This window comes from Pseudophryne corroboree, chromosome 5, assembly GCF_028390025.1.
Source record: "Pseudophryne corroboree isolate aPseCor3 chromosome 5, aPseCor3.hap2, whole genome shotgun sequence".
NCBI classification, from domain to species: domain Eukaryota; kingdom Metazoa; phylum Chordata; class Amphibia; order Anura; family Myobatrachidae; genus Pseudophryne; species Pseudophryne corroboree.
Window position 1 is genome coordinate 343,894,519 of NC_086448.1, and position 27,186 is coordinate 343,921,704.

Genomic DNA, 27,186 nt, shown 5'->3' on the forward strand with positions numbered 1-27,186 from the left:
TCAGTAAAAGCCCATTCCACAAGGAAGGTGGTCTCTTCTTGGGCGGCTGCCCGAGGGGTCTCTGCATTACAGCTTTGCCGAGCAGCTACTTGGTCGGGTTCAAACACTTTTGCAAAGTTCTACAAGTTTGATACCCTGGCTGAGGAGGACCTTGTGTTTGCTCATTCGGTGCTGCAGAGTCATCCGCACTCTCCCGTCCGTTTGGGAGCTTTGGTATAATCCCCATGGTCCTTACGGAGTCCCCAGCATCCACTAGGACGTTAGAGAAAATAAGATTTTACTTACCGGTAAATCTATTTCTCGTAGTCCGTAGTGGATGCTGGGCGCCCGTCCCAAGTGCGGACTTCTTCTGCAATGCTTGTATATAGTTATTGCTTAAATAAGGGTTATGTTATGGTTGCATCAGGTTTATCTGGTGCTCTGTTGTTGTTCATAATGTTAACTGGGTAAGTTTATCACGAGTTATACGGTGTGATTGGTGTTGCTGGTATGAGTCTTACCCTGGATTCCAAAATCCTTTCCTTGTACTGTCAGCTCTTCCGGGCACAGTTTCCTTAACTGAGGTCTGGAGGAGGGACATAGAGGGAGGATCCAGTGCACACCAGTATTCCTAATTCTTATTTAAAGTGCCCTGTCTCCTGCGGAGCCCGTCTATTCCCCATGGTCCTTACGGAGTCCCCAGCATCCACTACGGACTACGAGAAATAGATTTACCGGTAAGTAAAATCTTATTTTTTTTTGTGCTGCTTGCATACAGTAATTTTCAGAAAATCTGTTTCAGGTGTTTTTTTTTATTTTTCATTTTACCACTTACATGCTAACCTCTTCCCATAGAAAAATGTGCTGTATGTAGTCTGGTGGAATAGAGAGAAGCATCGATGCTGAAATCTTTTCTGATGGGATCCTCCACAGACATTATAGCAGCTGTATTATTTTCCTGCATTGTCCATTCAGAGGAGCCAGATACTATTATCTCGCTAATGGACCCAGACCCCCTGAAAAACTGCTGCTCCAGCTAGGGGAGTCATCAAGTTTGTAATATGTATACAGCAGTTGATAGTGTCGCGTTAACATCTTGGGGTAATTTACTTTGGGCTCTGAGCCCTGTTTTTGCTAGGATGTTGTACATGTCCTAAATTAGGAATCGGCTGTGAAAAAGTTGTAAGATGACTAAGTGCAATGATTTTCTTTTGTTCCCAACATATGTTTTTGGTTGAGTGACTTTGGCACATAGGGTGCAATAAAAGAAAAAAATAGCAGCACAATTACGGATTGTGTTCTATTCAGTTGGTTAATTGGCGTTCCAATAATGATAGTCTGATTAAATTCTTGTAATACACACTTACGTAATCATAATGCAGTTTTTTCTATTTTAAGCTGTGATGACAGTGCCAGAAAAAATAAGGTTTGTTCCCATGTATTTGTTGTGACTCAGGAAGCCATAGTAACATGGCTGATGTTTTCCATTCAGGCAGAAATGTTCCCCTTCTGTGAATGATTCTGCACGCCGATTGTTTCTGTATAAGTGATACCTCTTGGATGACATATATGGTGCATTTCTGATTGCTGGAACGACACTTCATAAAAACATGTCTGTGTGTGTAATGTAAAAACATAGTTGAGATTGGTTTTATTTTCATTTATTGATGTGCTCATTCTTTGACCTGTTTCTTCACAAGATTGAGAGCAAAGCTTTCTTACTACTTGTAACTGAATGCTGTATTTATTATAGAAGAAATAAGCCTCTAACATCCCATACTGTCTCTTTGTTTGTGTGATGCATGGAGGTATGCAGCAATGGTTAGAAATGGCTGTATTAGAAATTAGGTTATCCATGCAAATTCTATTGCAACTGGAAATTCATTGTTACAGAGCAGTGATGGGGAACATTTGGCACTCCAGCTGTTGAACTACACATCCCAGCATGCCCTGCTACAGTTTTAGCGTGGCCAAATAGCAAAACTGCAGCAGGGCATGCTGGGATGTGTAGTTTAACAACAGCTGGAGCGCCAAAGGTTCCCCATCACTGTTATAGAGGCAAGTTGTTTACAATTAAATGTCTACAGTTGTTTCCTGCCAATGAATACGCATTATTTTTAGGAAAAAATGCAGTTTAAGATATGGATCTCATATGTGTCTAAGTATGCATACACATTTCTCCCATATACAGTATGCACATTGAGAGCCAGAATTGATTTTGAAGTGTTTTTATTTTAATTTGGCATGCAGCAGAATTTGAATTGAAAAATGTGAAACCGTTTATTGAATAAATGTCTTTTTTTTTCTGAGTGGAATTCAAGGTTTACACTGAATATAGCAGACACGTTTACAGAAATAAATGTTAACATTGTGATATCTTCTTCTAGGCAGAGGCAAGGCTGGCTGCCAAGCGAGCGGCCAGAGCAGAAGCAAGAGATATTCGAATGCGAGAGCTGGAACGACAACAAAAAGAGGTAAATCTTGTGGCTTTCATTATTTGGCATTCACTTCTACTCAGCCTATAAATTGAATTGCCTGCTAACTGCCCACCACCTTTGGTGCTGACACAGAAATGTCTAGCATTTCCCTGTGCTTGGTGTCAGCAGTAATTGAACAGTTTCTATCCCTTCTGGGGCTCCATTGCTGCAATATATTCAGTAAGGGCAACCTTCTGATAACCACAGTAACTTAGCAGATGGGACGTCTGCTGCACACTTCATTTTATCAACAGAAATAATTGTACGTTTTCTAGATACAGGATTATTTTTGATTCCAAAAAGCAAAACTCAATGCACCAGTGCTCCACAGAGTGAGTTACCATAAGGTAAAAATATACTACAGAGCAGCAAATGGGCTGAGTCTGCGTGTTAGCTATTTCTGTTGTAGCAAGATCAGTCAGTGACCCCGTTTTGGTTTATATTTATTTATTTTTATATCTATCTAATGTCGATATAATAATTTTACAAGGTGTGTCCCATATCAGACATGGGAGCATGGCCCCCCCCAACTAAAGGCTTCCACTGTGGGGGGGCCTTGGGAAAGTGTGGGTTCAGTATTGTAATATGCATGTATTTATATGTATAACTGTCCATAAATCTTTCTCGGATCCCCCGGATCACCCCATAACATAACCCAAATACTCTTTGCTGAATAACGTGTACATTTTTATTTGGGATTTGAATATATCCAAACAATAACCTATATCTTGTGATAGATTATATGAAAGTCCTTACTAAAAAGTCAGTTACTAAAATTTTAAGTGTTGCTCTTGGGTGGCCACTGGCAAATTGGACCTAGAATAAATCAGTCAGCACATACACTAAGGGGGCACTCATAGTTTCTTCTAGCTAGTTTCCTCTGAAAAATGATATTTGTATTAAACATCTGCATACTTAGTATTCTTGTAAAATGCAAAAAAAAGAAAATCAAGAGAGCGCTAGTTCACATTTGATGTGGATATTTTATTTATATTAAATGAAAAAAAGTTATAAGAAAAATTTATTATTTCTCTAGCAATGTTTAAAACATTTCAACTTATTGCCGGCCGGCAGAAACACTCTCACCACATAAAAAATAATAATAATTCTAAAACAGGACAATTCCCTTTCTTAAAAAAGAACAATTTGCATGAATCCTAAAAATACAGCTATTTATATAGTAATCAGTGAATGCTTCACAATTTTTCTCACAGATTGTATATGTATTAATTTTAACCATGGATGTAATACTAGTCACATATTTTAAGCAAAGTCTCTCCAGAGAATTGAAACCTGTATTCAGTTGCTTTTTGAAATCTTGCTACAATGTAACAGTCCACGTATCAAAATTGTGAAGGAATGCTGAAGATATTCCTGGGTATGTTTATGAAACAATGAAACAACATTCAAATGAGCTATAATGATTAGTGGCAATTGCTTTCACTGGTAATTATTTGCTCTTAGATGAATATGCTCGTTAAGCCAATATACTTTCACAGATGTTTGAGCCAGTTATCCGTAGCCTGTACTAAATATATAGAATGAATGTTTTGTCATGCAAAAATGTCTCCGAAGCAATCACCGTGCGTGTGATAGTGCTCCCGGCTGATTGACTCACCGATCACCTGTTAGCTGTGGGACTTAAATTTCTCATCTATCCACGGCAGCAGACAGTTCGTCCTCCCGGCTTTTGATGGTAATATCTTGTACCTTTAGCCTTATCCGGAGTCCGTGAGTTCAAGCTGGTGGTAGTTTTCCCTTCTCAGGTGGTGTCGGTTTACACCGATCAGGCTGGTGTGAGTTCCTCCGTATGGATTCCTCCGCTATCTGTGCGGGCAATGATAGACAGACGCGTTTCTCCGCCTACTCCTCAGTATCGGCGGCTTCCTCAGTGTCATACCCTTAGCTCCCTTCAGCTTCCTTTATATATGTGTTTCATTGTCCAGATGGTGTGGATAATTTCTGATTGCTGTTCAAGCCTCACTTTCATCACATTGCTGGCTGTATACTTAACAACTTGATATGCTTAAAGGGAACCTGCAGTTATTTTATTTATTATCCTACATTCATAATAATCATTAAACAATATCAACAATATATATAAATAACAATTTAAAACATTGCTAGATATTTCTAAATATTTCATATATATAAAAGGACACACACATAACTATATGATGAATTAATATTTACCATTTAAAAATAATAATAATAATAATAAAGATGATCGAGATTAACAAAAAACAACAACAAACAAATAGATACTTTCATTTTGCATAGAACTTCCTTCTTCCGATATATATTTTATACCATGCAAATACATATGGATCTACATGTATCTAATATACAAGGAAATTACTATGCATTATTATTTATAGAGCTATACTGGTATATTCACAGTTCTTCATTTTTGGAAAGAATATATACATATGTATTGTTACAAGACTTTATTAACTCTAACCAAACAATTAGTAGTCATAAATTGAAAAAATATATGTACACAAAAGTTTAATCAAAAAAGTCTCTCTCTCAAATGCATATTATACACATTAACCTAATGACTTTTTTTCCCCCCTTCCACCATATATAGGTGGAGTATGAGAAAACTAAATGAATCAATGGTATAGAGGGGGGGGGGGGGGTGGAGAAACGAGAGATTGGGAAAGAAGAGAATGGATTTTATATGGGTAAAGGGGATCCGGAAACAAAAATAAAATAATAATAAAAAAAGAGGGGGGAAAGGGGAGGGAGGCGGGCAAAAAAGAAGGATTTTTTAAGAGGATTTTATAAACAACCTAATATTATCTATTTATACTCCATTGAGCTCCACCGTATCATTTAATCCTATTGGGACCATACAATCCAGTAAAAAAATCCAATATGCTTCACGTCTACGTAATTTATTAAAACGATCTCCCCCTCTATTCGTCACTCTAATATGTTCGATTCCAATCATAGTGATATTATCCCATTTGGATTTCTGGCATTGTACCACATGGTCAGACAATGGATGCTTTGCTCCCTTAAGTATATTCCTCCTATGCTCCATACATCTAATGTGTAGGGTTCTAGTGGTGCGCCCCACATATTGTTTCCCGCATTTGCAAGTAATTAAGTAGATAATATAAGTAGAAAGGCAATTGATAAAATCCTTTATAGGATATATTTCACCTGTTACAGAGGATTTGAAATTCTCACTTTTCCTAGGTGCAATGATGCAAGATTGGCAATTATTTTTCCCACATCTGTGGTAACCATTTGGCCTCACAGGAAGCCAGGAATTATTTGTCATATGGAGGATCTTCTTCTCTTTAACAAAGTGGCTCGGCATTAATTTTTTTCGCAGGTTGTCTGCTTTTCTATAGATGACTGCCCCTCTAGGGTTTATATGTGGTTTTAGTAAGTCATCCAGAAGTAACAGAGATGTATTTTTCTTTATGACTTGATTGATTTTATGTGCACAACTATTATATTGAGTTACAAACGCTGTGCTCCTATCATTTTTTGTACTACTTGTTCCATATTTATTGTTATTTTTATTTTTTGGGATTAATAGTTGTTCCCTATCCATATCTACAACTTCCAAAAAAGCCTTCTCCAATAGATCCTGAGGATATCCCTGTTCTAAAAATGATTCCATCAACAATTTAGCTTGTACCTGATATGTCACAACAGAGGAACAATTGCGTCTTAGTCTGACAAATTGTCCCCTGGGGATATTGTCCTTCCAACTTTGTTTGTGAGAACTATTATAATTTAAATATCGGTTTTGGTCCACTTCCTTAATGTATGTTTTAGTGACCAATTTATCTTGCTCAACGGATAGCTCTATATCAAGGAAACTGATATTTGTCTTACTATAATTGGACGTGAATTTTAATCCATAATCATTCTGATTGAGTGCATTGGTGAATGTGTGCAATGATTCCAACGTGCCCCCCCAAATTATAAATAAATCATCTATATATCGGCCATAGTAGACCAGATCCGCTCCGAGCTCGCCTCCCCACACATGCTCCTCCTCAAAAAACCCCATGTATAGGTTTGCGAAACTCGGAGCGAATCGGGCCCCCATGGCCGCACCTCGTGTCTGTAAATAAAATTGAGTGTCAAAAGTGAAATAATTATGTGTCAAAATAAATTGAATAGCTTTTAACACAAAATTCCGCAGAGAGTCTGAGAGTTTACCCTGTTTCAAATAATAATCAACTGCTGTAATGCCTTTATCGTGGGGTATGTTGGAATATAAAGCCTCCACGTCACAAGTTAGCAAATAATATTTATTATTCCAAGTAATTTTATCTAAAATATTTAGAAACTGTTGTGTGTCTTTTATATACGATTTCAGACCCTCTACGTGTGTCTGTAAGTGATGATCAACAAAAAAGGACAAATTATTGGTGAGTGATCCCACTCCCGAAATTATAGGTCGCCCCGGTGGATTAATAAGGGTCTTGTGAATTTTTGGTAAAACATAAAATGTGGGTGTGATAGGGTGTGCACAAACTAAAAAATTACCAGTTTCACGAGATATAGAGCCATCCTCCTGAGCCCAATCCAATAATTCTGTTAATTGTTTATGGAACAGGGTCGTGGGGTTTGAGCCTATTTTGCGATAGAATTTCTCATCCTGCAATTGTCTGTAACATTCCGACATATATTGCTCTGTGTCTAAGACCACAACCCCACCCCCCTTATCTGCCGATTTTATTACAATTGATAAATCACTTTGCAATATTTTAAGCGCCTTACGTTCCCCAGGGGTGAGATTATCCCAGTACTTAGACTCCTCAGATTTCTCACATATTGCTCTAAAGCTAGCCAGTGTGGATTTGTAAAAACTGTCCACATATGGACCCTTATATGTAAGGGGATAAAAATCCGTTTTTTTCTTAAAAGGATTTATTCTTATATCAAAAATGGGAAGTTCTGTTTCTGGTTCAAGGGTATCCACGGCACCTTCTTGTTCCAGAGACTCTAGGATCTCTCTCGCTCTCTCGTCATCTACATCTAATATTATAGGTACCTCGTCACTTTGATTATTTTTAAGAGCTTTCAGTGCAAAGTACCGTTTCCTACTAAGTGTGCGAGTGTAGCGATTGAGATCCACGAATAACTGAAAAAGATTGGGCCTGGCTACCGGAGCATAATTTAACCCCTTTTCAAGCAATAATTTTTCTTCCTCCGTTAGGATCCTCTTGGACAAATTAAATATACCTTTACCTGTTTTGTGAGAAGTTATTTTTTGCGCGGTGTTTTTACTCTGTTTTCGTCTGCCCCCTCTGCATCCTCTGCTTCTCTGTCTCTTCCTCTCTTTATTTGGAACTTGTTTGTTTGCCACACATATGGTTCCCTGCGCCTGTCTAAAAAATGATGACGACCTGGTGTATGGTCATATTCATCCTCTGTCTCAGATGGTCTCATTTTCCTATTTGTAAAGTGTTGATATTTATTTTCATCTAGAACCTGGAATCTATTTCTGTGTGTAAAATCTGTTCTATTTTTCGTTTGAACATATTGATCCCTCTCTCTACTCCCTTGATGATTATCCCACTGTCTTGGTGTATAATTACGTTTATAAGGTTGTTTTTTCCTATAACCTGTATTAGGTGTAGTCTGATTGGAATAAAATCGTCTCTGGGTATTAACCTTCTTATATTCACGGGATAGCCCTTTTTCATAATCTGTAACGTCTCTTTCCATTTTATGTTCTTTTCTATCTATTAATGTTTGTTCAAATTCCAATAATTTTTTATTTACTTTGAAATCTCTCTCTTTGAATTCTTCCAGTTTTTCAAAATCCTTTAGAGCAACATGTATTTTGCCTATTTCTATTTGAAGATCACTTACTCTTTGTTCTCTATACTTAATGAGTAATTGCATGAGATGCCGGGAACAATTATCTAGCGTGGTATTCCACTCATCAGTGAAGGTCTTGTCCTCCTTGAAGGTGGATTCCTTCAGGATTCTAAGTCCTCTAGGGATGAGTCCCCCATCTAGATATTTTTGTAAGGATACCTGATCCCACCAGTGTTTGGTTTCAGATATACATAAATTCTCTAATTTGTTATATAGCCCATGCATCTCTGCAACTGCTCCAGTACCTTCATCTGCATTTATAATTTTGTTACCTTTCAGATAGAGATCCCTCCTCTCAAGTCTGTTTGTAATGCACATTAATTGAGCCATATTGTCTAAAAAACAATTAACCTCCAAAATAGTTGTGTGTGTCCTCTATATATATCAAAAACAATTAAATTACTATTTTTCCTCCACTATAAATCACAGCTGCCTGGATACCAATACTAGAAAGACCAAAGAATGAACCAAACCTGGCGCTGTGATTTACACAAATGTTTTGAAGCTGCTCTCTATAGGGCTATTGGTATATATGCCCCAAATATAAAGCACAAAAAAGAAAATCAAGAGAGCGCTAGTTCACATTTGATGTGGATATTTTATTTATATTAAATGAAAAAAAGTTATAAGAAAAATTTATTATTTCTCTAGCAATGTTTAAAACATTTCAACTTATTGCCGGCCGGCAGAAACACTCTCACCACATAAAAAATAATAATAATTCTAAAACAGGACAATTCCCTTTCTTAAAAAAGAACAATTTGCATGAATCCTAAAAATACAGCTATTTATATAGTAATCAGTGAATGCTTCACAATTTTTCTCACAGATTGTATATGTATTAATTTTAACCATGGATGTAATACTAGTCACATATTTTAAGCAAAGTCTCTCCAGAGAATTGAAACCTGTATTCAGTTGCTTTTTGAAATCTTGCTACAATGTAACAGTCCACGTATCAAAATTGTGAAGGAATGCTGAAGATATTCCTGGGTATGTTTATGAAACAATGAAACAACATTCAAATGAGCTATAATGATTAGTGGCAATTGCTTTCACTGGTAATTATTTGCTCTTAGATGAATATGCTCGTTAAGCCAATATACTTTCACAGATGTTTGAGCCAGTTATCCGTAGCCTGTACTAAATACTAAATACAAGAAGGTGCCGTGGATACCCTTGAACCAGAAACAGAACTTCCCATTTTTGATATAAGAATAAATCCTTTTAAGAAAAAAACGGATTTTTATCCCCTTACATATAAGGGTCCATATGTGGACAGTTTTTACAAATCCACACTGGCTAGCTTTAGAGCAATATGTGAGAAATCTGAGGAGTCTAAGTACTGGGATAATCTCACCCCTGGGGAACGTAAGGCGCTTAAAATATTGCAAAGTGATTTATCAATTGTAATAAAATCGGCAGATAAGGGGGGTGGGGTTGTGGTCTTAGACACAGAGCAATATATGTCGGAATGTTACAGACAATTGCAGGATGAGAAATTCTATCGCAAAATAGGCTCAAACCCCACGACCCTGTTCCATAAACAATTAACAGAATTATTGGATTGGGCTCAGGAGGATGGCTCTATATCTCGTGAAACTGGTAATTTTTTAGTTTGTGCACACCCTATCACACCCACATTTTATGTTTTACCAAAAATTCACAAGACCCTTATTAATCCACCGGGGCGACCTATAATTTCGGGAGTGGGATCACTCACCAATAATTTGTCCTTTTTTGTTGATCATCACTTACAGACACACGTAGAGGGTCTGAAATCGTATATAAAAGACACACAACAGTTTCTAAATATTTTAGATAAAATTACTTGGAATAATAAATATTATTTGCTAACTTGTGACGTGGAGGCTTTATATTCCAACATACCCCACGATAAAGGCATTACAGCAGTTGATTATTATTTGAAACAGGGTAAACTCTCAGACTCTCTGCGGAATTTTGTGTTAAAAGCTATTCAATTTATTTTGACACATAATTATTTCACTTTTGACACTCAATTTTATTTACAGACACGAGGTGCGGCCATGGGGGCCCGATTCGCTCCGAGTTTCGCAAACCTATACATGGGGTTTTTTGAGGAGGAGCATGTGTGGGGAGGCGAGCTCGGAGCGGATCTGGTCTACTATGGCCGATATATAGATGATTTATTTATAATTTGGGGGGGCACGTTGGAATCATTGCACACATTCACCAATGCACTCAATCAGAATGATTATGGATTAAAATTCACGTCCAATTATAGTAAGACAAATATCAGTTTCCTTGATATAGAGCTATCCGTTGAGCAAGATAAATTGGTCACTAAAACATACATTAAGGAAGTGGACCAAAACCGATATTTAAATTATAATAGTTCTCACAAACAAAGTTGGAAGGACAATATCCCCAGGGGACAATTTGTCAGACTAAGACGCAATTGTTCCTCTGTTGTGACATATCAGGTACAAGCTAAATTGTTGATGGAATCATTTTTAGAACAGGGATATCCTCAGGATCTATTGGAGAAGGCTTTTTTGGAAGTTGTAGATATGGATAGGGAACAACTATTAATCCCAAAAAATAAAAATAACAATAAATATGGAACAAGTAGTACAAAAAATGATAGGAGCACAGCGTTTGTAACTCAATATAATAGTTGTGCACATAAAATCAATCAAGTCATAAAGAAAAATACATCTCTGTTACTTCTGGATGACTTACTAAAACCACATATAAACCCTAGAGGGGCAGTCATCTATAGAAAAGCAGACAACCTGCGAAAAAAATTAATGCCGAGCCACTTTGTTAAAGAGAAGAAGATCCTCCATATGACAAATAATTCCTGGCTTCCTGTGAGGCCAAATGGTTACCACAGATGTGGGAAAAATAATTGCCAATCTTGCATCATTGCACCTAGGAAAAGTGAGAATTTCAAATCCTCTGTAACAGGTGAAATATATCCTATAAAGGATTTTATCAATTGCCTTTCTACTTATATTATCTACTTAATTACTTGCAAATGCGGGAAACAATATGTGGGGCGCACCACTAGAACCCTACACATTAGATGTATGGAGCATAGGAGGAATATACTTAAGGGAGCAAAGCATCCATTGTCTGACCATGTGGTACAATGCCAGAAATCCAAATGGGATAATATCACTATGATTGGAATCGAACATATTAGAGTGACGAATAGAGGGGGAGATCGTTTTAATAAATTACGTAGACGTGAAGCATATTGGATTTTTTTACTGGATTGTATGGTCCCAATAGGATTAAATGATACGGTGGAGCTCAATGGAGTATAAATAGATAATATTAGGTTGTTTATAAAATCCTCTTAAAAAATCCTTCTTTTTTGCCCGCCTCCCTCCCCTTTCCCCCCTCTTTTTTTATTATTATTTTATTTTTGTTTCCGGATCCCCTTTACCCATATAAAATCCATTCTCTTCTTTCCCAATCTCTCGTTTCTCCACCCCCCCCCCCCCCTCTATACCATTGATTCATTTAGTTTTCTCATACTCCACCTATATATGGTGGAAGGGGGGAAAAAAAGTCATTAGGTTAATGTGTATAATATGCATTTGAGAGAGAGACTTTTTTGATTAAACTTTTGTGTACATATATTTTTTCAATTTATGACTACTAATTGTTTGGTTAGAGTTAATAAAGTCTTGTAACAATACATATGTATATATTCTTTCCAAAAATGAAGAACTGTGAATATACCAGTATAGCTCTATAAATAATAATGCATAGTAATTTCCTTGTATATTAGATACATGTAGATCCATATGTATTTGCATGGTATAAAATATATATCGGAAGAAGGAAGTTCTATGCAAAATGAAAGTATCTATTTGTTTGTTGTTGTTTTTTGTTAATCTCGATCATCTTTATTATTATTATTATTATTTTTAAATGGTAAATATTAATTCATCATATAGTTATGTGTGTGTCCTTTTATATATATGAAATATTTAGAAATATCTAGCAATGTTTTAAATTGTTATTTATATATATTGTTGATATTGTTTAATGATTATTATGAATGTAGGATAATAAATAAAATAACTGCAGGTTCCCTTTAAGCATATCAAGTTGTTAAGTATACAGCCAGCAATGTGATGAAAGTGAGGCTTGAACAGCAATCAGAAATTATCCACACCATCTGGACAATGAAACACATATATAAAGGAAGCTGAAGGGAGCTAAGGGTATGACACTGAGGAAGCCGCCGATACTGAGGAGTAGGCGGAGAAACGCGTCTGTCTATCATTGCCCGCACAGATAGCGGAGGAATCCATACGGAGGAACTCACACCAGCCTGATCGGTGTAAACCGACACCACCTGAGAAGGGAAAACTACCACCAGCTTGAACTCACGGACTCCGGATAAGGCTAAAGGTACAAGATATTACCATCAAAAGCCGGGAGGACGAACTGTCTGCTGCCGTGGATAGATGAGAAATTTAAGTCCCACAGCTAACAGGTGATCGGTGAGTCAATCAGCCGGGAGCACTATCACACGCACGGTGATTGCTTCGGAGACATTTTTGCATGACAAAACATTCATTCTATATATTTAGTACAGGCTACGGATAACTGGCTCAAACATCTGTGAAAGTATATTGGCTTAACGAGCATATTCATCTAAGAGCAAATAATTACCAGTGAAAGCAATTGCCACTAATCATTATAGCTCATTTGAATGTTGTTTCATTGTTTCATAAACATACCCAGGAATATCTTCAGCATTCCTTCACAATTTTGATACGTGGACTGTTACATTGTAGCAAGATTTCAAAAAGCAACTGAATACAGGTTTCAATTCTCTGGAGAGACTTTGCTTAAAATATGTGACTAGTATTACATCCATGGTTAAAATTAATACATATACAATCTGTGAGAAAAATTGTGAAGCATTCACTGATTACTATATAAATAGCTGTATTTTTAGGATTCATGCAAATTGTTCTTTTTTAAGAAAGGGAATTGTCCTGTTTTAGAATTATTATTATTTTTTATGTGGTGAGAGTGTTTCTGCCGGCCGGCAATAAGTTGAAATGTTTTAAACATTGCTAGAGAAATAATAAATTTTTCTTATAACTTTTTTTCATTTAATATAAATAAAATATCCACATCAAATGTGAACTAGCGCTCTCTTGATTTTCTTTTTTGTGCTTTATATTTGGGGCATATATACCAATAGCCCTATAGAGAGCAGCTTCAAAACATTTGTGTAAATCACAGCGCCAGGTTTGGTTCATTCTTTGGTCTTTCTAGTATTGGTATCCAGGCAGCTGTGATTTATAGTGGAGGAAAAATAGTAATTTAATTGTTTTTGATATATATAGAGGACACACACAACTATTTTGGAGGTTAATTGTTTTTTAGACAATATGGCTCAATTAATGTGCATTACAAACAGACTTGAGAGGAGGGATCTCTATCTGAAAGGTAACAAAATTATAAATGCAGATGAAGGTACTGGAGCAGTTGCAGAGATGCATGGGCTATATAACAAATTAGAGAATTTATGTATATCTGAAACCAAACACTGGTGGGATCAGGTATCCTTACAAAAATATCTAGATGGGGGACTCATCCCTAGAGGACTTAGAATCCTGAAGGAATCCACCTTCAAGGAGGACAAGACCTTCACTGATGAGTGGAATACCACGCTAGATAATTGTTCCCGGCATCTCATGCAATTACTCATTAAGTATAGAGAACAAAGAGTAAGTGATCTTCAAATAGAAATAGGCAAAATACATGTTGCTCTAAAGGATTTTGAAAAACTGGAAGAATTCAAAGAGAGAGATTTCAAAGTAAATAAAAAATTATTGGAATTTGAACAAACATTAATAGATAGAAAAGAACATAAAATGGAAAGAGACGTTACAGATTATGAAAAAGGGCTATCCCGTGAATATAAGAAGGTTAATACCCAGAGACGATTTTATTCCAATCAGACTACACCTAATACAGGTTATAGGAAAAAACAACCTTATAAACGTAATTATACACCAAGACAGTGGGATAATCATCAAGGGAGTAGAGAGAGGGATCAATATGTTCAAACGAAAAATAGAACAGATTTTACACACAGAAATAGATTCCAGGTTCTAGATGAAAATAAATATCAACACTTTACAAATAGGAAAATGAGACCATCTGAGACAGAGGATGAATATGACCATACACCAGGTCGTCATCATTTTTTAGACAGGCGCAGGGAACCATATGTGTGGCAAACAAACAAGTTCCAAATAAAGAGAGGAAGAGACAGAGAAGCAGAGGATGCAGAGGGGGCAGACGAAAACAGAGTAAAAACACCGCGCAAAAAATAACTTCTCACAAAACAGGTAAAGGTATATTTAATTTGTCCAAGAGGATCCTAACGGAGGAAGAAAAATTATTGCTTGAAAAGGGGTTAAATTATGCTCCGGTAGCCAGGCCCAATCTTTTTCAGTTATTCGTGGATCTCAATCGCTACACTCGCACACTTAGTAGGAAACGGTACTTTGCACTGAAAGCTCTTAAAAATAATCAAAGTGACGAGGTACCTATAATATTAGATGTAGATGACGAGAGAGCGAGAGAGATCCTAGAGTCTCTGGAACAAGAAGGTGCCGTGGATACCCTTGAACCAGAAACAGAACTTCCCATTTTTGATATAAGAATAAATCCTTTTAAGAAAAAAACGGATTTTTATCCCCTTACATATAAGGGTCCATATGTGGACAGTTTTTACAAATCCACACTGGCTAGCTTTAGAGCAATATGTGAGAAATCTGAGGAGTCTAAGTACTGGGATAATCTCACCCCTGGGGAACGTAAGGCGCTTAAAATATTGCAAAGTGATTTATCAATTGTAATAAAATCGGCAGATAAGGGGGGTGGGGTTGTGGTCTTAGACACAGAGCAATATATGTCGGAATGTTACAGACAATTGCAGGATGAGAAATTCTATCGCAAAATAGGCTCAAACCCCACGACCCTGTTCCATAAACAATTAACAGAATTATTGGATTGGGCTCAGGAGGATGGCTCTATATCTCGTGAAACTGGTAATTTTTTAGTTTGTGCACACCCTATCACACCCACATTTTATGTTTTACCAAAAATTCACAAGACCCTTATTAATCCACCGGGGCGACCTATAATTTCGGGAGTGGGATCACTCACCAATAATTTGTCCTTTTTTGTTGATCATCACTTACAGACACACGTAGAGGGTCTGAAATCGTATATAAAAGACACACAACAGTTTCTAAATATTTTAGATAAAATTACTTGGAATAATAAATATTATTTGCTAACTTGTGACGTGGAGGCTTTATATTCCAACATACCCCACGATAAAGGCATTACAGCAGTTGATTATTATTTGAAACAGGGTAAACTCTCAGACTCTCTGCGGAATTTTGTGTTAAAAGCTATTCAATTTATTTTGACACATAATTATTTCACTTTTGACACTCAATTTTATTTACAGACACGAGGTGCGGCCATGGGGGCCCGATTCGCTCCGAGTTTCGCAAACCTATACATGGGGTTTTTTGAGGAGGAGCATGTGTGGGGAGGCGAGCTCGGAGCGGATCTGGTCTACTATGGCCGATATATAGATGATTTATTTATAATTTGGGGGGGCACGTTGGAATCATTGCACACATTCACCAATGCACTCAATCAGAATGATTATGGATTAAAATTCACGTCCAATTATAGTAAGACAAATATCAGTTTCCTTGATATAGAGCTATCCGTTGAGCAAGATAAATTGGTCACTAAAACATACATTAAGGAAGTGGACCAAAACCGATATTTAAATTATAATAGTTCTCACAAACAAAGTTGGAAGGACAATATCCCCAGGGGACAATTTGTCAGACTAAGACGCAATTGTTCCTCTGTTGTGACATATCAGGTACAAGCTAAATTGTTGATGGAATCATTTTTAGAACAGGGATATCCTCAGGATCTATTGGAGAAGGCTTTTTTGGAAGTTGTAGATATGGATAGGGAACAACTATTAATCCCAAAAAATAAAAATAACAATAAATATGGAACAAGTAGTACAAAAAATGATAGGAGCACAGCGTTTGTAACTCAATATAATAGTTGTGCACATAAAATCAATCAAGTCATAAAGAAAAATACATCTCTGTTACTTCTGGATGACTTACTAAAACCACATATAAACCCTAGAGGGGCAGTCATCTATAGAAAAGCAGACAACCTGCGAAAAAAATTAATGCCGAGCCACTTTGTTAAAGAGAAGAAGATCCTCCATATGACAAATAATTCCTGGCTTCCTGTGAGGCCAAATGGTTACCACAGATGTGGGAAAAATAATTGCCAATCTTGCATCATTGCACCTAGGAAAAGTGAGAATTTCAAATCCTCTGTAACAGGTGAAATATATCCTATAAAGGATTTTATCAATTGCCTTTCTACTTATATTATCTACTTAATTACTTGCAAATGCGGGAAACAATATGTGGGGCGCACCACTAGAACCCTACACATTAGATGTATGGAGCATAGGAGGAATATACTTAAGGGAGCAAAGCATCCATTGTCTGACCATGTGGTACAATGCCAGAAATCCAAATGGGATAATATCACTATGATTGGAATCGAACATATTAGAGTGACGAATAGAGGGGGAGATCGTTTTAATAAATTACGTAGACGTGAAGCATATTGGATTTTTTTACTGGATTGTATGGTCCCAATAGGATTAAATGATACGGTGGAGCTCAATGGAGTATAAATAGATAATATTAGGTTGTTTATAAAATCCTCTTAAAAAATCCTTCTTTTTTGCCCGCCTCCCTCCCCTTTCCCCCCTCTTTTTTTATTATTATTTTATTTTTGTTTCCGGATCCCCTTTACCCATATAAAATCCATTCTCTTCTTTCCCAATCTCTCGTTTCTCCACCCCCCCCCCCCCCTCTATACCATTGATTCATTTAGTTTTCTCATACTCCACCTATATATGGTGGAAGGGGGGAAAAAAAGTCATTAGGTTAATGTGTATAATATGCATTTGAGAGAGAGACTTTTTTGATTAAACTTTTGTGTACATATATTTTTTCAATTTATGACTACTAATTGTTTGGTTAGAGTTAATAAAGTCTTGTAACAATACATATGTATATATTCTTTCCAAAAATGAAGAACTGTGAATATACCAGTATAGCTCTATAAATAATAATGCATAGTAATTTCCTTGTATATTAGATACATGTAGATCCATATGTATTTGCATGGTATAAAATATATATCGGAAGAAGGAAGTTCTATGCAAAATGAAAGTATCTATTTGTTTGTTGTTGTTTTTTGTTAATCTCGATCATCTTTATTATTATTATTATTATTTTTAAATGGTAAATATTAATTCATCATATAGTTATGTGTGTGTCCTTTTATATATATGAAATATTTAGAAATATCTAGCAATGTTTTAAATTGTTATTTATATATATTGTTGATATTGTTTAATGATTATTATGAATGTAGGATAATAAATAAAATAACTGCAGGTTCCCTTTAAGCATATCAAGTTGTTAAGTATACAGCCAGCAATGTGATGAAAGTGAGGCTTGAACAGCAATCAGAAATTATCCACACCATCTGGACAATGAAACACATATATAAAGGAAGCTGAAGGGAGCTAAGGGTATGACACTGAGGAAGCCGCCGATACTGAGGAGTAGGCGGAGAAACGCGTCTGTCTATCATTGCCCGCACAGATAGCGGAGGAATCCATACGGAGGAACTCACACCAGCCTGATCGGTGTAAACCGACACCACCTGAGAAGGGAAAACTACCACCAGCTTGAACTCACGGACTCCGGATAAGGCTAAAGGTACAAGATATTACCATCAAAAGCCGGGAGGACGAACTGTCTGCTGCCGTGGATAGATGAGAAATTTAAGTCCCACAGCTAACAGGTGATCGGTGAGTCAATCAGCCGGGAGCACTATCACACGCACGGTGATTGCTTCGGAGACATTTTTGCATGACAAAACATTCATTCTATATATTTAGTACAGGCTACGGATAACTGGCTCAAACATCTGTGAAAGTATATTGGCTTAACGAGCATATTCATCTAAGAGCAAATAATTACCAGTGAAAGCAATTGCCACTAATCATTATAGCTCATTTGAATGTTGTTTCATTGTTTCATAAACATACCCAGGAATATCTTCAGCATTCCTTCACAATTTTGATACGTGGACTGTTACATTGTAGCAAGATTTCAAAAAGCAACTGAATACAGGTTTCAATTCTCTGGAGAGACTTTGCTTAAAATATGTGACTAGTATTACATCCATGGTTAAAATTAATACATATACAATCTGTGAGAAAAATTGTGAAGCATTCACTGATTACTATATAAATAGCTGTATTTTTAGGATTCATGCAAATTGTTCTTTTTTAAGAAAGGGAATTGTCCTGTTTTAGAATTATTATTATTTTTTATGTGGTGAGAGTGTTTCTGCCGGCCGGCAATAAGTTGAAATGTTTTAAACATTGCTAGAGAAATAATAAATTTTTCTTATAACTTTTTTTCATTTAATATAAATAAAATATCCACATCAAATGTGAACTAGCGCTCTCTTGATTTTCTTTTTTGTGCTTTATATTTGGGGCATATATACCAATAGCCCTATAGAGAGCAGCTTCAAAACATTTGTGTAAATCACAGCGCCAGGTTTGGTTCATTCTTTGGTCTTTCTAGTATTGGTATCCAGGCAGCTGTGATTTATAGTGGAGGAAAAATAGTAATTTAATTGTTTTTGATATATATAGAGGACACACACAACTATTTTGGAGGTTAATTGTTTTTTAGACAATATGGCTCAATTAATGTGCATTACAAACAGACTTGAGAGGAGGGATCTCTATCTGAAAGGTAACAAAATTATAAATGCAGATGAAGGTACTGGAGCAGTTGCAGAGATGCATGGGCTATATAACAAATTAGAGAATTTATGTATATCTGAAACCAAACACTGGTGGGATCAGGTATCCTTACAAAAATATCTAGATGGGGGACTCATCCCTAGAGGACTTAGAATCCTGAAGGAATCCACCTTCAAGGAGGACAAGACCTTCACTGATGAGTGGAATACCACGCTAGATAATTGTTCCCGGCATCTCATGCAATTACTCATTAAGTATAGAGAACAAAGAGTAAGTGATCTTCAAATAGAAATAGGCAAAATACATGTTGCTCTAAAGGATTTTGAAAAACTGGAAGAATTCAAAGAGAGAGATTTCAAAGTAAATAAAAAATTATTGGAATTTGAACAAACATTAATAGATAGAAAAGAACATAAAATGGAAAGAGACGTTACAGATTATGAAAAAGGGCTATCCCGTGAATATAAGAAGGTTAATACCCAGAGACGATTTTATTCCAATCAGACTACACCTAATACAGGTTATAGGAAAAAACAACCTTATAAACGTAATTATACACCAAGACAGTGGGATAATCATCAAGGGAGTAGAGAGAGGGATCAATATGTTCAAACGAAAAATAGAACAGATTTTACACACAGAAATAGATTCCAGGTTCTAGATGAAAATAAATATCAACACTTTACAAATAGGAAAATGAGACCATCTGAGACAGAGGATGAATATGACCATACACCAGGTCGTCATCATTTTTTAGACAGGCGCAGGGAACCATATGTGTGGCAAACAAACAAGTTCCAAATAAAGAGAGGAAGAGACAGAGAAGCAGAGGATGCAGAGGGGGCAGACGAAAACAGAGTAAAAACACCGCGCAAAAAATAACTTCTCACAAAACAGGTAAAGGTATATTTAATTTGTCCAAGAGGATCCTAACGGAGGAAGAAAAATTATTGCTTGAAAAGGGGTTAAATTATGCTCCGGTAGCCAGGCCCAATCTTTTTCAGTTATTCGTGGATCTCAATCGCTACACTCGCACACTTAGTAGGAAACGGTACTTTGCACTGAAAGCTCTTAAAAATAATCAAAGTGACGAGGTACCTATAATATTAGATGTAGATGACGAGAGAGCGAGAGAGATCCTAGAGTCTCTGGAACAAGAAGGTGCCGTGGATACCCTTGAACCAGAAACAGAACTTCCCATTTTTGATATAAGAATAAATCCTTTTAAGAAAAAAACGGATTTTTATCCCCTTACATATAAGGGTCCATATGTGGACAGTTTTTACAAATCCACACTGGCTAGCTTTAGAGCAATATGTGAGAAATCTGAGGAGTCTAAGTACTGGGATAATCTCACCCCTGGGGAACGTAAGGCGCTTAAAATATTGCAAAGTGATTTATCAATTGTAATAAAATCGGCAGATAAGGGGGGTGGGGTTGTGGTCTTAGACACAGAGCAATATATGTCGGAATGTTACAGACAATTGCAGGATGAGAAATTCTATCGCAAAATAGGCTCAAACCCCACGACCCTGTTCCATAAACAATTAACAGAATTATTGGATTGGGCTCAGGAGGATGGCTCTATATCTCGTGAAACTGGTAATTTTTTAGTTTGTGCACACCCTATCACACCCACATTTTATGTTTTACCAAAAATTCACAAGACCCTTATTAATCCACCGGGGCGACCTATAATTTCGGGAGTGGGATCACTCACCAATAATTTGTCCTTTTTTGTTGATCATCACTTACAGACACACGTAGAGGGTCTGAAATCGTATATAAAAGACACACAACAGTTTCTAAATATTTTAGATAAAATTACTTGGAATAATAAATATTATTTGCTAACTTGTGACGTGGAGGCTTTATATTCCAACATACCCCACGATAAAGGCATTACAGCAGTTGATTATTATTTGAAACAGGGTAAACTCTCAGACTCTCTGCGGAATTTTGTGTTAAAAGCTATTCAATTTATTTTGACACATAATTATTTCACTTTTGACACTCAATTTTATTTACAGACACGAGGTGCGGCCATGGGGGCCCGATTCGCTCCGAGTTTCGCAAACCTATACATGGGGTTTTTTGAGGAGGAGCATGTGTGGGGAGGCGAGCTCGGAGCGGATCTGGTCTACTATGGCCGATATATAGATGATTTATTTATAATTTGGGGGGGCACGTTGGAATCATTGCACACATTCACCAATGCACTCAATCAGAATGATTATGGATTAAAATTCACGTCCAATTATAGTAAGACAAATATCAGTTTCCTTGATATAGAGCTATCCGTTGAGCAAGATAAATTGGTCACTAAAACATACATTAAGGAAGTGGACCAAAACCGATATTTAAATTATAATAGTTCTCACAAACAAAGTTGGAAGGACAATATCCCCAGGGGACAATTTGTCAGACTAAGACGCAATTGTTCCTCTGTTGTGACATATCAGGTACAAGCTAAATTGTTGATGGAATCATTTTTAGAACAGGGATATCCTCAGGATCTATTGGAGAAGGCTTTTTTGGAAGTTGTAGATATGGATAGGGAACAACTATTAATCCCAAAAAATAAAAATAACAATAAATATGGAACAAGTAGTACAAAAAATGATAGGAGCACAGCGTTTGTAACTCAATATAATAGTTGTGCACATAAAATCAATCAAGTCATAAAGAAAAATACATCTCTGTTACTTCTGGATGACTTACTAAAACCACATATAAACCCTAGAGGGGCAGTCATCTATAGAAAAGCAGACAACCTGCGAAAAAAATTAATGCCGAGCCACTTTGTTAAAGAGAAGAAGATCCTCCATATGACAAATAATTCCTGGCTTCCTGTGAGGCCAAATGGTTACCACAGATGTGGGAAAAATAATTGCCAATCTTGCATCATTGCACCTAGGAAAAGTGAGAATTTCAAATCCTCTGTAACAGGTGAAATATATCCTATAAAGGATTTTATCAATTGCCTTTCTACTTATATTATCTACTTAATTACTTGCAAATGCGGGAAACAATATGTGGGGCGCACCACTAGAACCCTACACATTAGATGTATGGAGCATAGGAGGAATATACTTAAGGGAGCAAAGCATCCATTGTCTGACCATGTGGTACAATGCCAGAAATCCAAATGGGATAATATCACTATGATTGGAATCGAACATATTAGAGTGACGAATAGAGGGGGAGATCGTTTTAATAAATTACGTAGACGTGAAGCATATTGGATTTTTTTACTGGATTGTATGGTCCCAATAGGATTAAATGATACGGTGGAGCTCAATGGAGTATAAATAGATAATATTAGGTTGTTTATAAAATCCTCTTAAAAAATCCTTCTTTTTTGCCCGCCTCCCTCCCCTTTCCCCCCTCTTTTTTTATTATTATTTTATTTTTGTTTCCGGATCCCCTTTACCCATATAAAATCCATTCTCTTCTTTCCCAATCTCTCGTTTCTCCACCCCCCCCCCCCCCTCTATACCATTGATTCATTTAGTTTTCTCATACTCCACCTATATATGGTGGAAGGGGGGAAAAAAAGTCATTAGGTTAATGTGTATAATATGCATTTGAGAGAGAGACTTTTTTGATTAAACTTTTGTGTACATATATTTTTTCAATTTATGACTACTAATTGTTTGGTTAGAGTTAATAAAGTCTTGTAACAATACATATGTATATATTCTTTCCAAAAATGAAGAACTGTGAATATACCAGTATAGCTCTATAAATAATAATGCATAGTAATTTCCTTGTATATTAGATACATGTAGATCCATATGTATTTGCATGGTATAAAATATATATCGGAAGAAGGAAGTTCTATGCAAAATGAAAGTATCTATTTGTTTGTTGTTGTTTTTTGTTAATCTCGATCATCTTTATTATTATTATTATTATTTTTAAATGGTAAATATTAATTCATCATATAGTTATGTGTGTGTCCTTTTATATATATGAAATATTTAGAAATATCTAGCAATGTTTTAAATTGTTATTTATATATATTGTTGATATTGTTTAATGATTATTATGAATGTAGGATAATAAATAAAATAACTGCAGGTTCCCTTTAAGCATATCAAGTTGTTAAGTATACAGCCAGCAATGTGATGAAAGTGAGGCTTGAACAGCAATCAGAAATTATCCACACCATCTGGACAATGAAACACATATATAAAGGAAGCTGAAGGGAGCTAAGGGTATGACACTGAGGAAGCCGCCGATACTGAGGAGTAGGCGGAGAAACGCGTCTGTCTATCATTGCCCGCACAGATAGCGGAGGAATCCATACGGAGGAACTCACACCAGCCTGATCGGTGTAAACCGACACCACCTGAGAAGGGAAAACTACCACCAGCTTGAACTCACGGACTCCGGATAAGGCTAAAGGTACAAGATATTACCATCAAAAGCCGGGAGGACGAACTGTCTGCTGCCGTGGATAGATGAGAAATTTAAGTCCCACAGCTAACAGGTGATCGGTGAGTCAATCAGCCGGGAGCACTATCACACGCACGGTGATTGCTTCGGAGACATTTTTGCATGACAAAACATTCATTCTATATATTTAGTACAGGCTACGGATAACTGGCTCAAACATCTGTGAAAGTATATTGGCTTAACGAGCATATTCATCTAAGAGCAAATAATTACCAGTGAAAGCAATTGCCACTAATCATTATAGCTCATTTGAATGTTGTTTCATTGTTTCATAAACATACCCAGGAATATCTTCAGCATTCCTTCACAATTTTGATACGTGGACTGTTACATTGTAGCAAGATTTCAAAAAGCAACTGAATACAGGTTTCAATTCTCTGGAGAGACTTTGCTTAAAATATGTGACTAGTATTACATCCATGGTTAAAATTAATACATATACAATCTGTGAGAAAAATTGTGAAGCATTCACTGATTACTATATAAATAGCTGTATTTTTAGGATTCATGCAAATTGTTCTTTTTTAAGAAAGGGAATTGTCCTGTTTTAGAATTATTATTATTTTTTATGTGGTGAGAGTGTTTCTGCCGGCCGGCAATAAGTTGAAATGTTTTAAACATTGCTAGAGAAATAATAAATTTTTCTTATAACTTTTTTTCATTTAATATAAATAAAATATCCACATCAAATGTGAACTAGCGCTCTCTTGATTTTCTTTTTTGTGCTTTATATTTGGGGCATATATACCAATAGCCCTATAGAGAGCAGCTTCAAAACATTTGTGTAAATCACAGCGCCAGGTTTGGTTCATTCTTGTAAAATGGCTTATCTGAACAACATGTGGGCATGGCAAGTTGTTCGAAAGGATGCAGTTGCAGACACTGACTGGTTTCCAAGAGACTGGAGCCCTCATGATTCCTCAATAATGTCCTTTCAAGGATGTTTGTCCCTGTAATTACAGAAGACGCCTACCTTTTTACGGATCATCAAGGGTGTTTGTCCCTGTAATTATGCCCTTGTACTGAATGCACCTGACAGAAAAGGCCCAGGTAGCTAAGTCTGTAGCTAAAACCACCAGTGCAGTAGAGGTAAAAAAGTGAATCCACTGAGCTCTTGGTAGAATCACTCATTGCTATGAAACGGTTCTGGAAAATAACGCCACCGAACGCATTTCATCTAAGGGGTGTGTTTGCATTTGACGGGCCAATGTGTGTATAAAATGTCAGATTGCCATGCCTGAATGTCCTATTCTGACGTTCTGCTTGTTTGGTAGTTTATCCAAACAGGTATATTTATTCTAACCAGAATCCCTACTAACACATACTCTACATATTAGTGAATAAATTCCAGTTCTTTAGATTTAGATTGAAGCCCAGATAAACTATTTGTAGTGTATTATCTAACTAATACTTGAATGCACTGTGTATACAAACCTAATGCCTGTAACATACTTGTGGAGTTCACAAATCTTCTGAATACTATATTATAGAAATAACTGATTACTGAATTATACACATCTCTCACCTCTACAGAAAACATAAGCTGCATCTGTGGTTTCAGTGTGTAGTTGAACCATAAATCGTCTGTGTGTATTTCTGCACACATACTTCATTTCTGATTACGTTTATAGTAACAGATTTCATAGGTCAGGACTATAAATGCTGCTTATGCTTTGCTATTTATTTGTGTTAATATGTGCAACCCATCCAGTCTGCTAAACCTCCAGTCTCCTCAGAGTTATATTCTTGCTGATCCTTAAATAAGTACAGTGTTTTGTGATATAACTGACTTGTGACAGTTTGGAGAGAACTCTAATGCTGCCAGGTCTGCTTTCCAAATACATTACAGTCTAATATAGGTATTAAAGATAACGTTTGTAAGCAACAAAAGGAATAAAGTCTAAGGTGAGATGAAGCATTCTACAAAGCAAGACTTTAGATAGTCAGTAGGTGTGTACACAGATTAGTTCCAGAATTCTCCACCTGTGTGCACTATCACTAGTCACTACAGAGGAATGTGGTCTTCTGGGCAGTGCTGCACTAACATGAGCATTTTTTGTTTTCCTCCAAAACACTCAAAATATTTTACCAAAATAATATCCATGTTTCTGAATCTTTTAAATAAACCTAATAATCAGAATGAAGTTTAGCTTTTTATGTGACGCCTGTAGATTTAATTGGAATATCATCTTACCTTGCGCTTAGCTCCTAAGTTACGTATTCTACATGATTTTGATAAGCACTCACATTAGTATAGTATAGCATTTTGTTTTACTGTGAGTGACCATCTTGTTTTTATTTTTATATAGTATACTTTAACTCAAAAGTATATAATGGACTCTGAAAAATATCTATCTATATATGTCCTAATGTTATTTGTTGACATGTAGCAGACTATGCCTGAGTGGTACTGTAGCTGTTGCCAGATTCTTACCTTCAGAGTGCAGGTCAGGTTTATGCAGGCCACTGTGTGCACTCCGCCCCTACTGCCATGTTATATTACCGACATCTGCTCATCATTCATAACAAGTGGTTAAAGCCTGGAGAGATATGTTGCGAAAGAAGACATGTAAATAGCTGTCCTCAAATCTTTAAATCCTTTATTCATAGTTCTCTCCCACCCAGAGACACTATTTCAGAAATAAATTCATACAGTAGACTTTAACCTCAGATCAACTGTGGATGTGCTAATTTAGCTTCATTCTGTATTTTAGTTGCATGAAGTTGCTGTAGGGTCATTTGAATTGCCTTTAGACTGCATTTAATCTTTGGCCAGAACACTTTGATTGACGTGTTACATGCCACAACATTCTGTAGGTAGTGGGTTTTTTGGTCATATTACATGGAATATTAGGGCAGATGTATTAAGCCTGGAGAAGTGATAACGCAGTGATAAGTGCAAGGTGATAACGCACCAGACAATCCGCTCCTAACTGTCATTTTTCAAATCTGTAATGATTGGCTGGTGCGTTATCACCTTGCGCTTATCACTGGTTTATACGGATGGTGTAATGGTTAGCATTACTGCCTCACAGCACTGAGGTCATCGGTTTGATTCCCACCATGGCCCTAACTGTGTGGAGTTTGTATATTCTCTCCGTACTTGCGTGGGTTTCCTCCAAGTACTCCGGTTTCCTCCCACAAACCAAAAATATACTGGTAGGGTAATTGGCTCCCAACAAAATTTACCCTAGTGTGAATGTGTGTGTGTGTGTGTGTGTGTGTACATGTGGTAGGGAATATAGATTGTAAGCTCCACTGGGGCAGGGACTGATGTGAATGGCCAAATATTCTCTGTAAAGCGCAGCAGAATATGTGTGCGCTATATAAATAACTGGTAGTAATAATAATAATAATCACTTCTTTATCCCTTCTCCAGGTTAATACATCAGCCCCATTGTGCTTTGTTGTGGTAGTAAAAGGTCACTATCTACAAGATCGTTTCAAAGATTTTATGGA

General features: G+C 36.5%; 1 protein-coding gene across 13 annotated transcripts in view; it reads left to right on the plus strand.

Annotated features, from left to right (window-relative positions):
* Positions 1–27,186, plus strand: part of LRRFIP2 (LRR binding FLII interacting protein 2) — a 276,779-nt gene that overhangs the window by 71,146 nt on the left and 178,447 nt on the right. For all 13 annotated transcript variants that reach the window (XM_063922583.1, XM_063922587.1, XM_063922586.1 and 10 more), the window contains exon 3: positions 2,367–2,453. In XM_063922583.1, the coding sequence (XP_063778653.1) occupies positions 2,367–2,453 (87 nt within the window). The remainder of the gene's footprint in view (positions 1–2,366; positions 2,454–27,186) is intronic.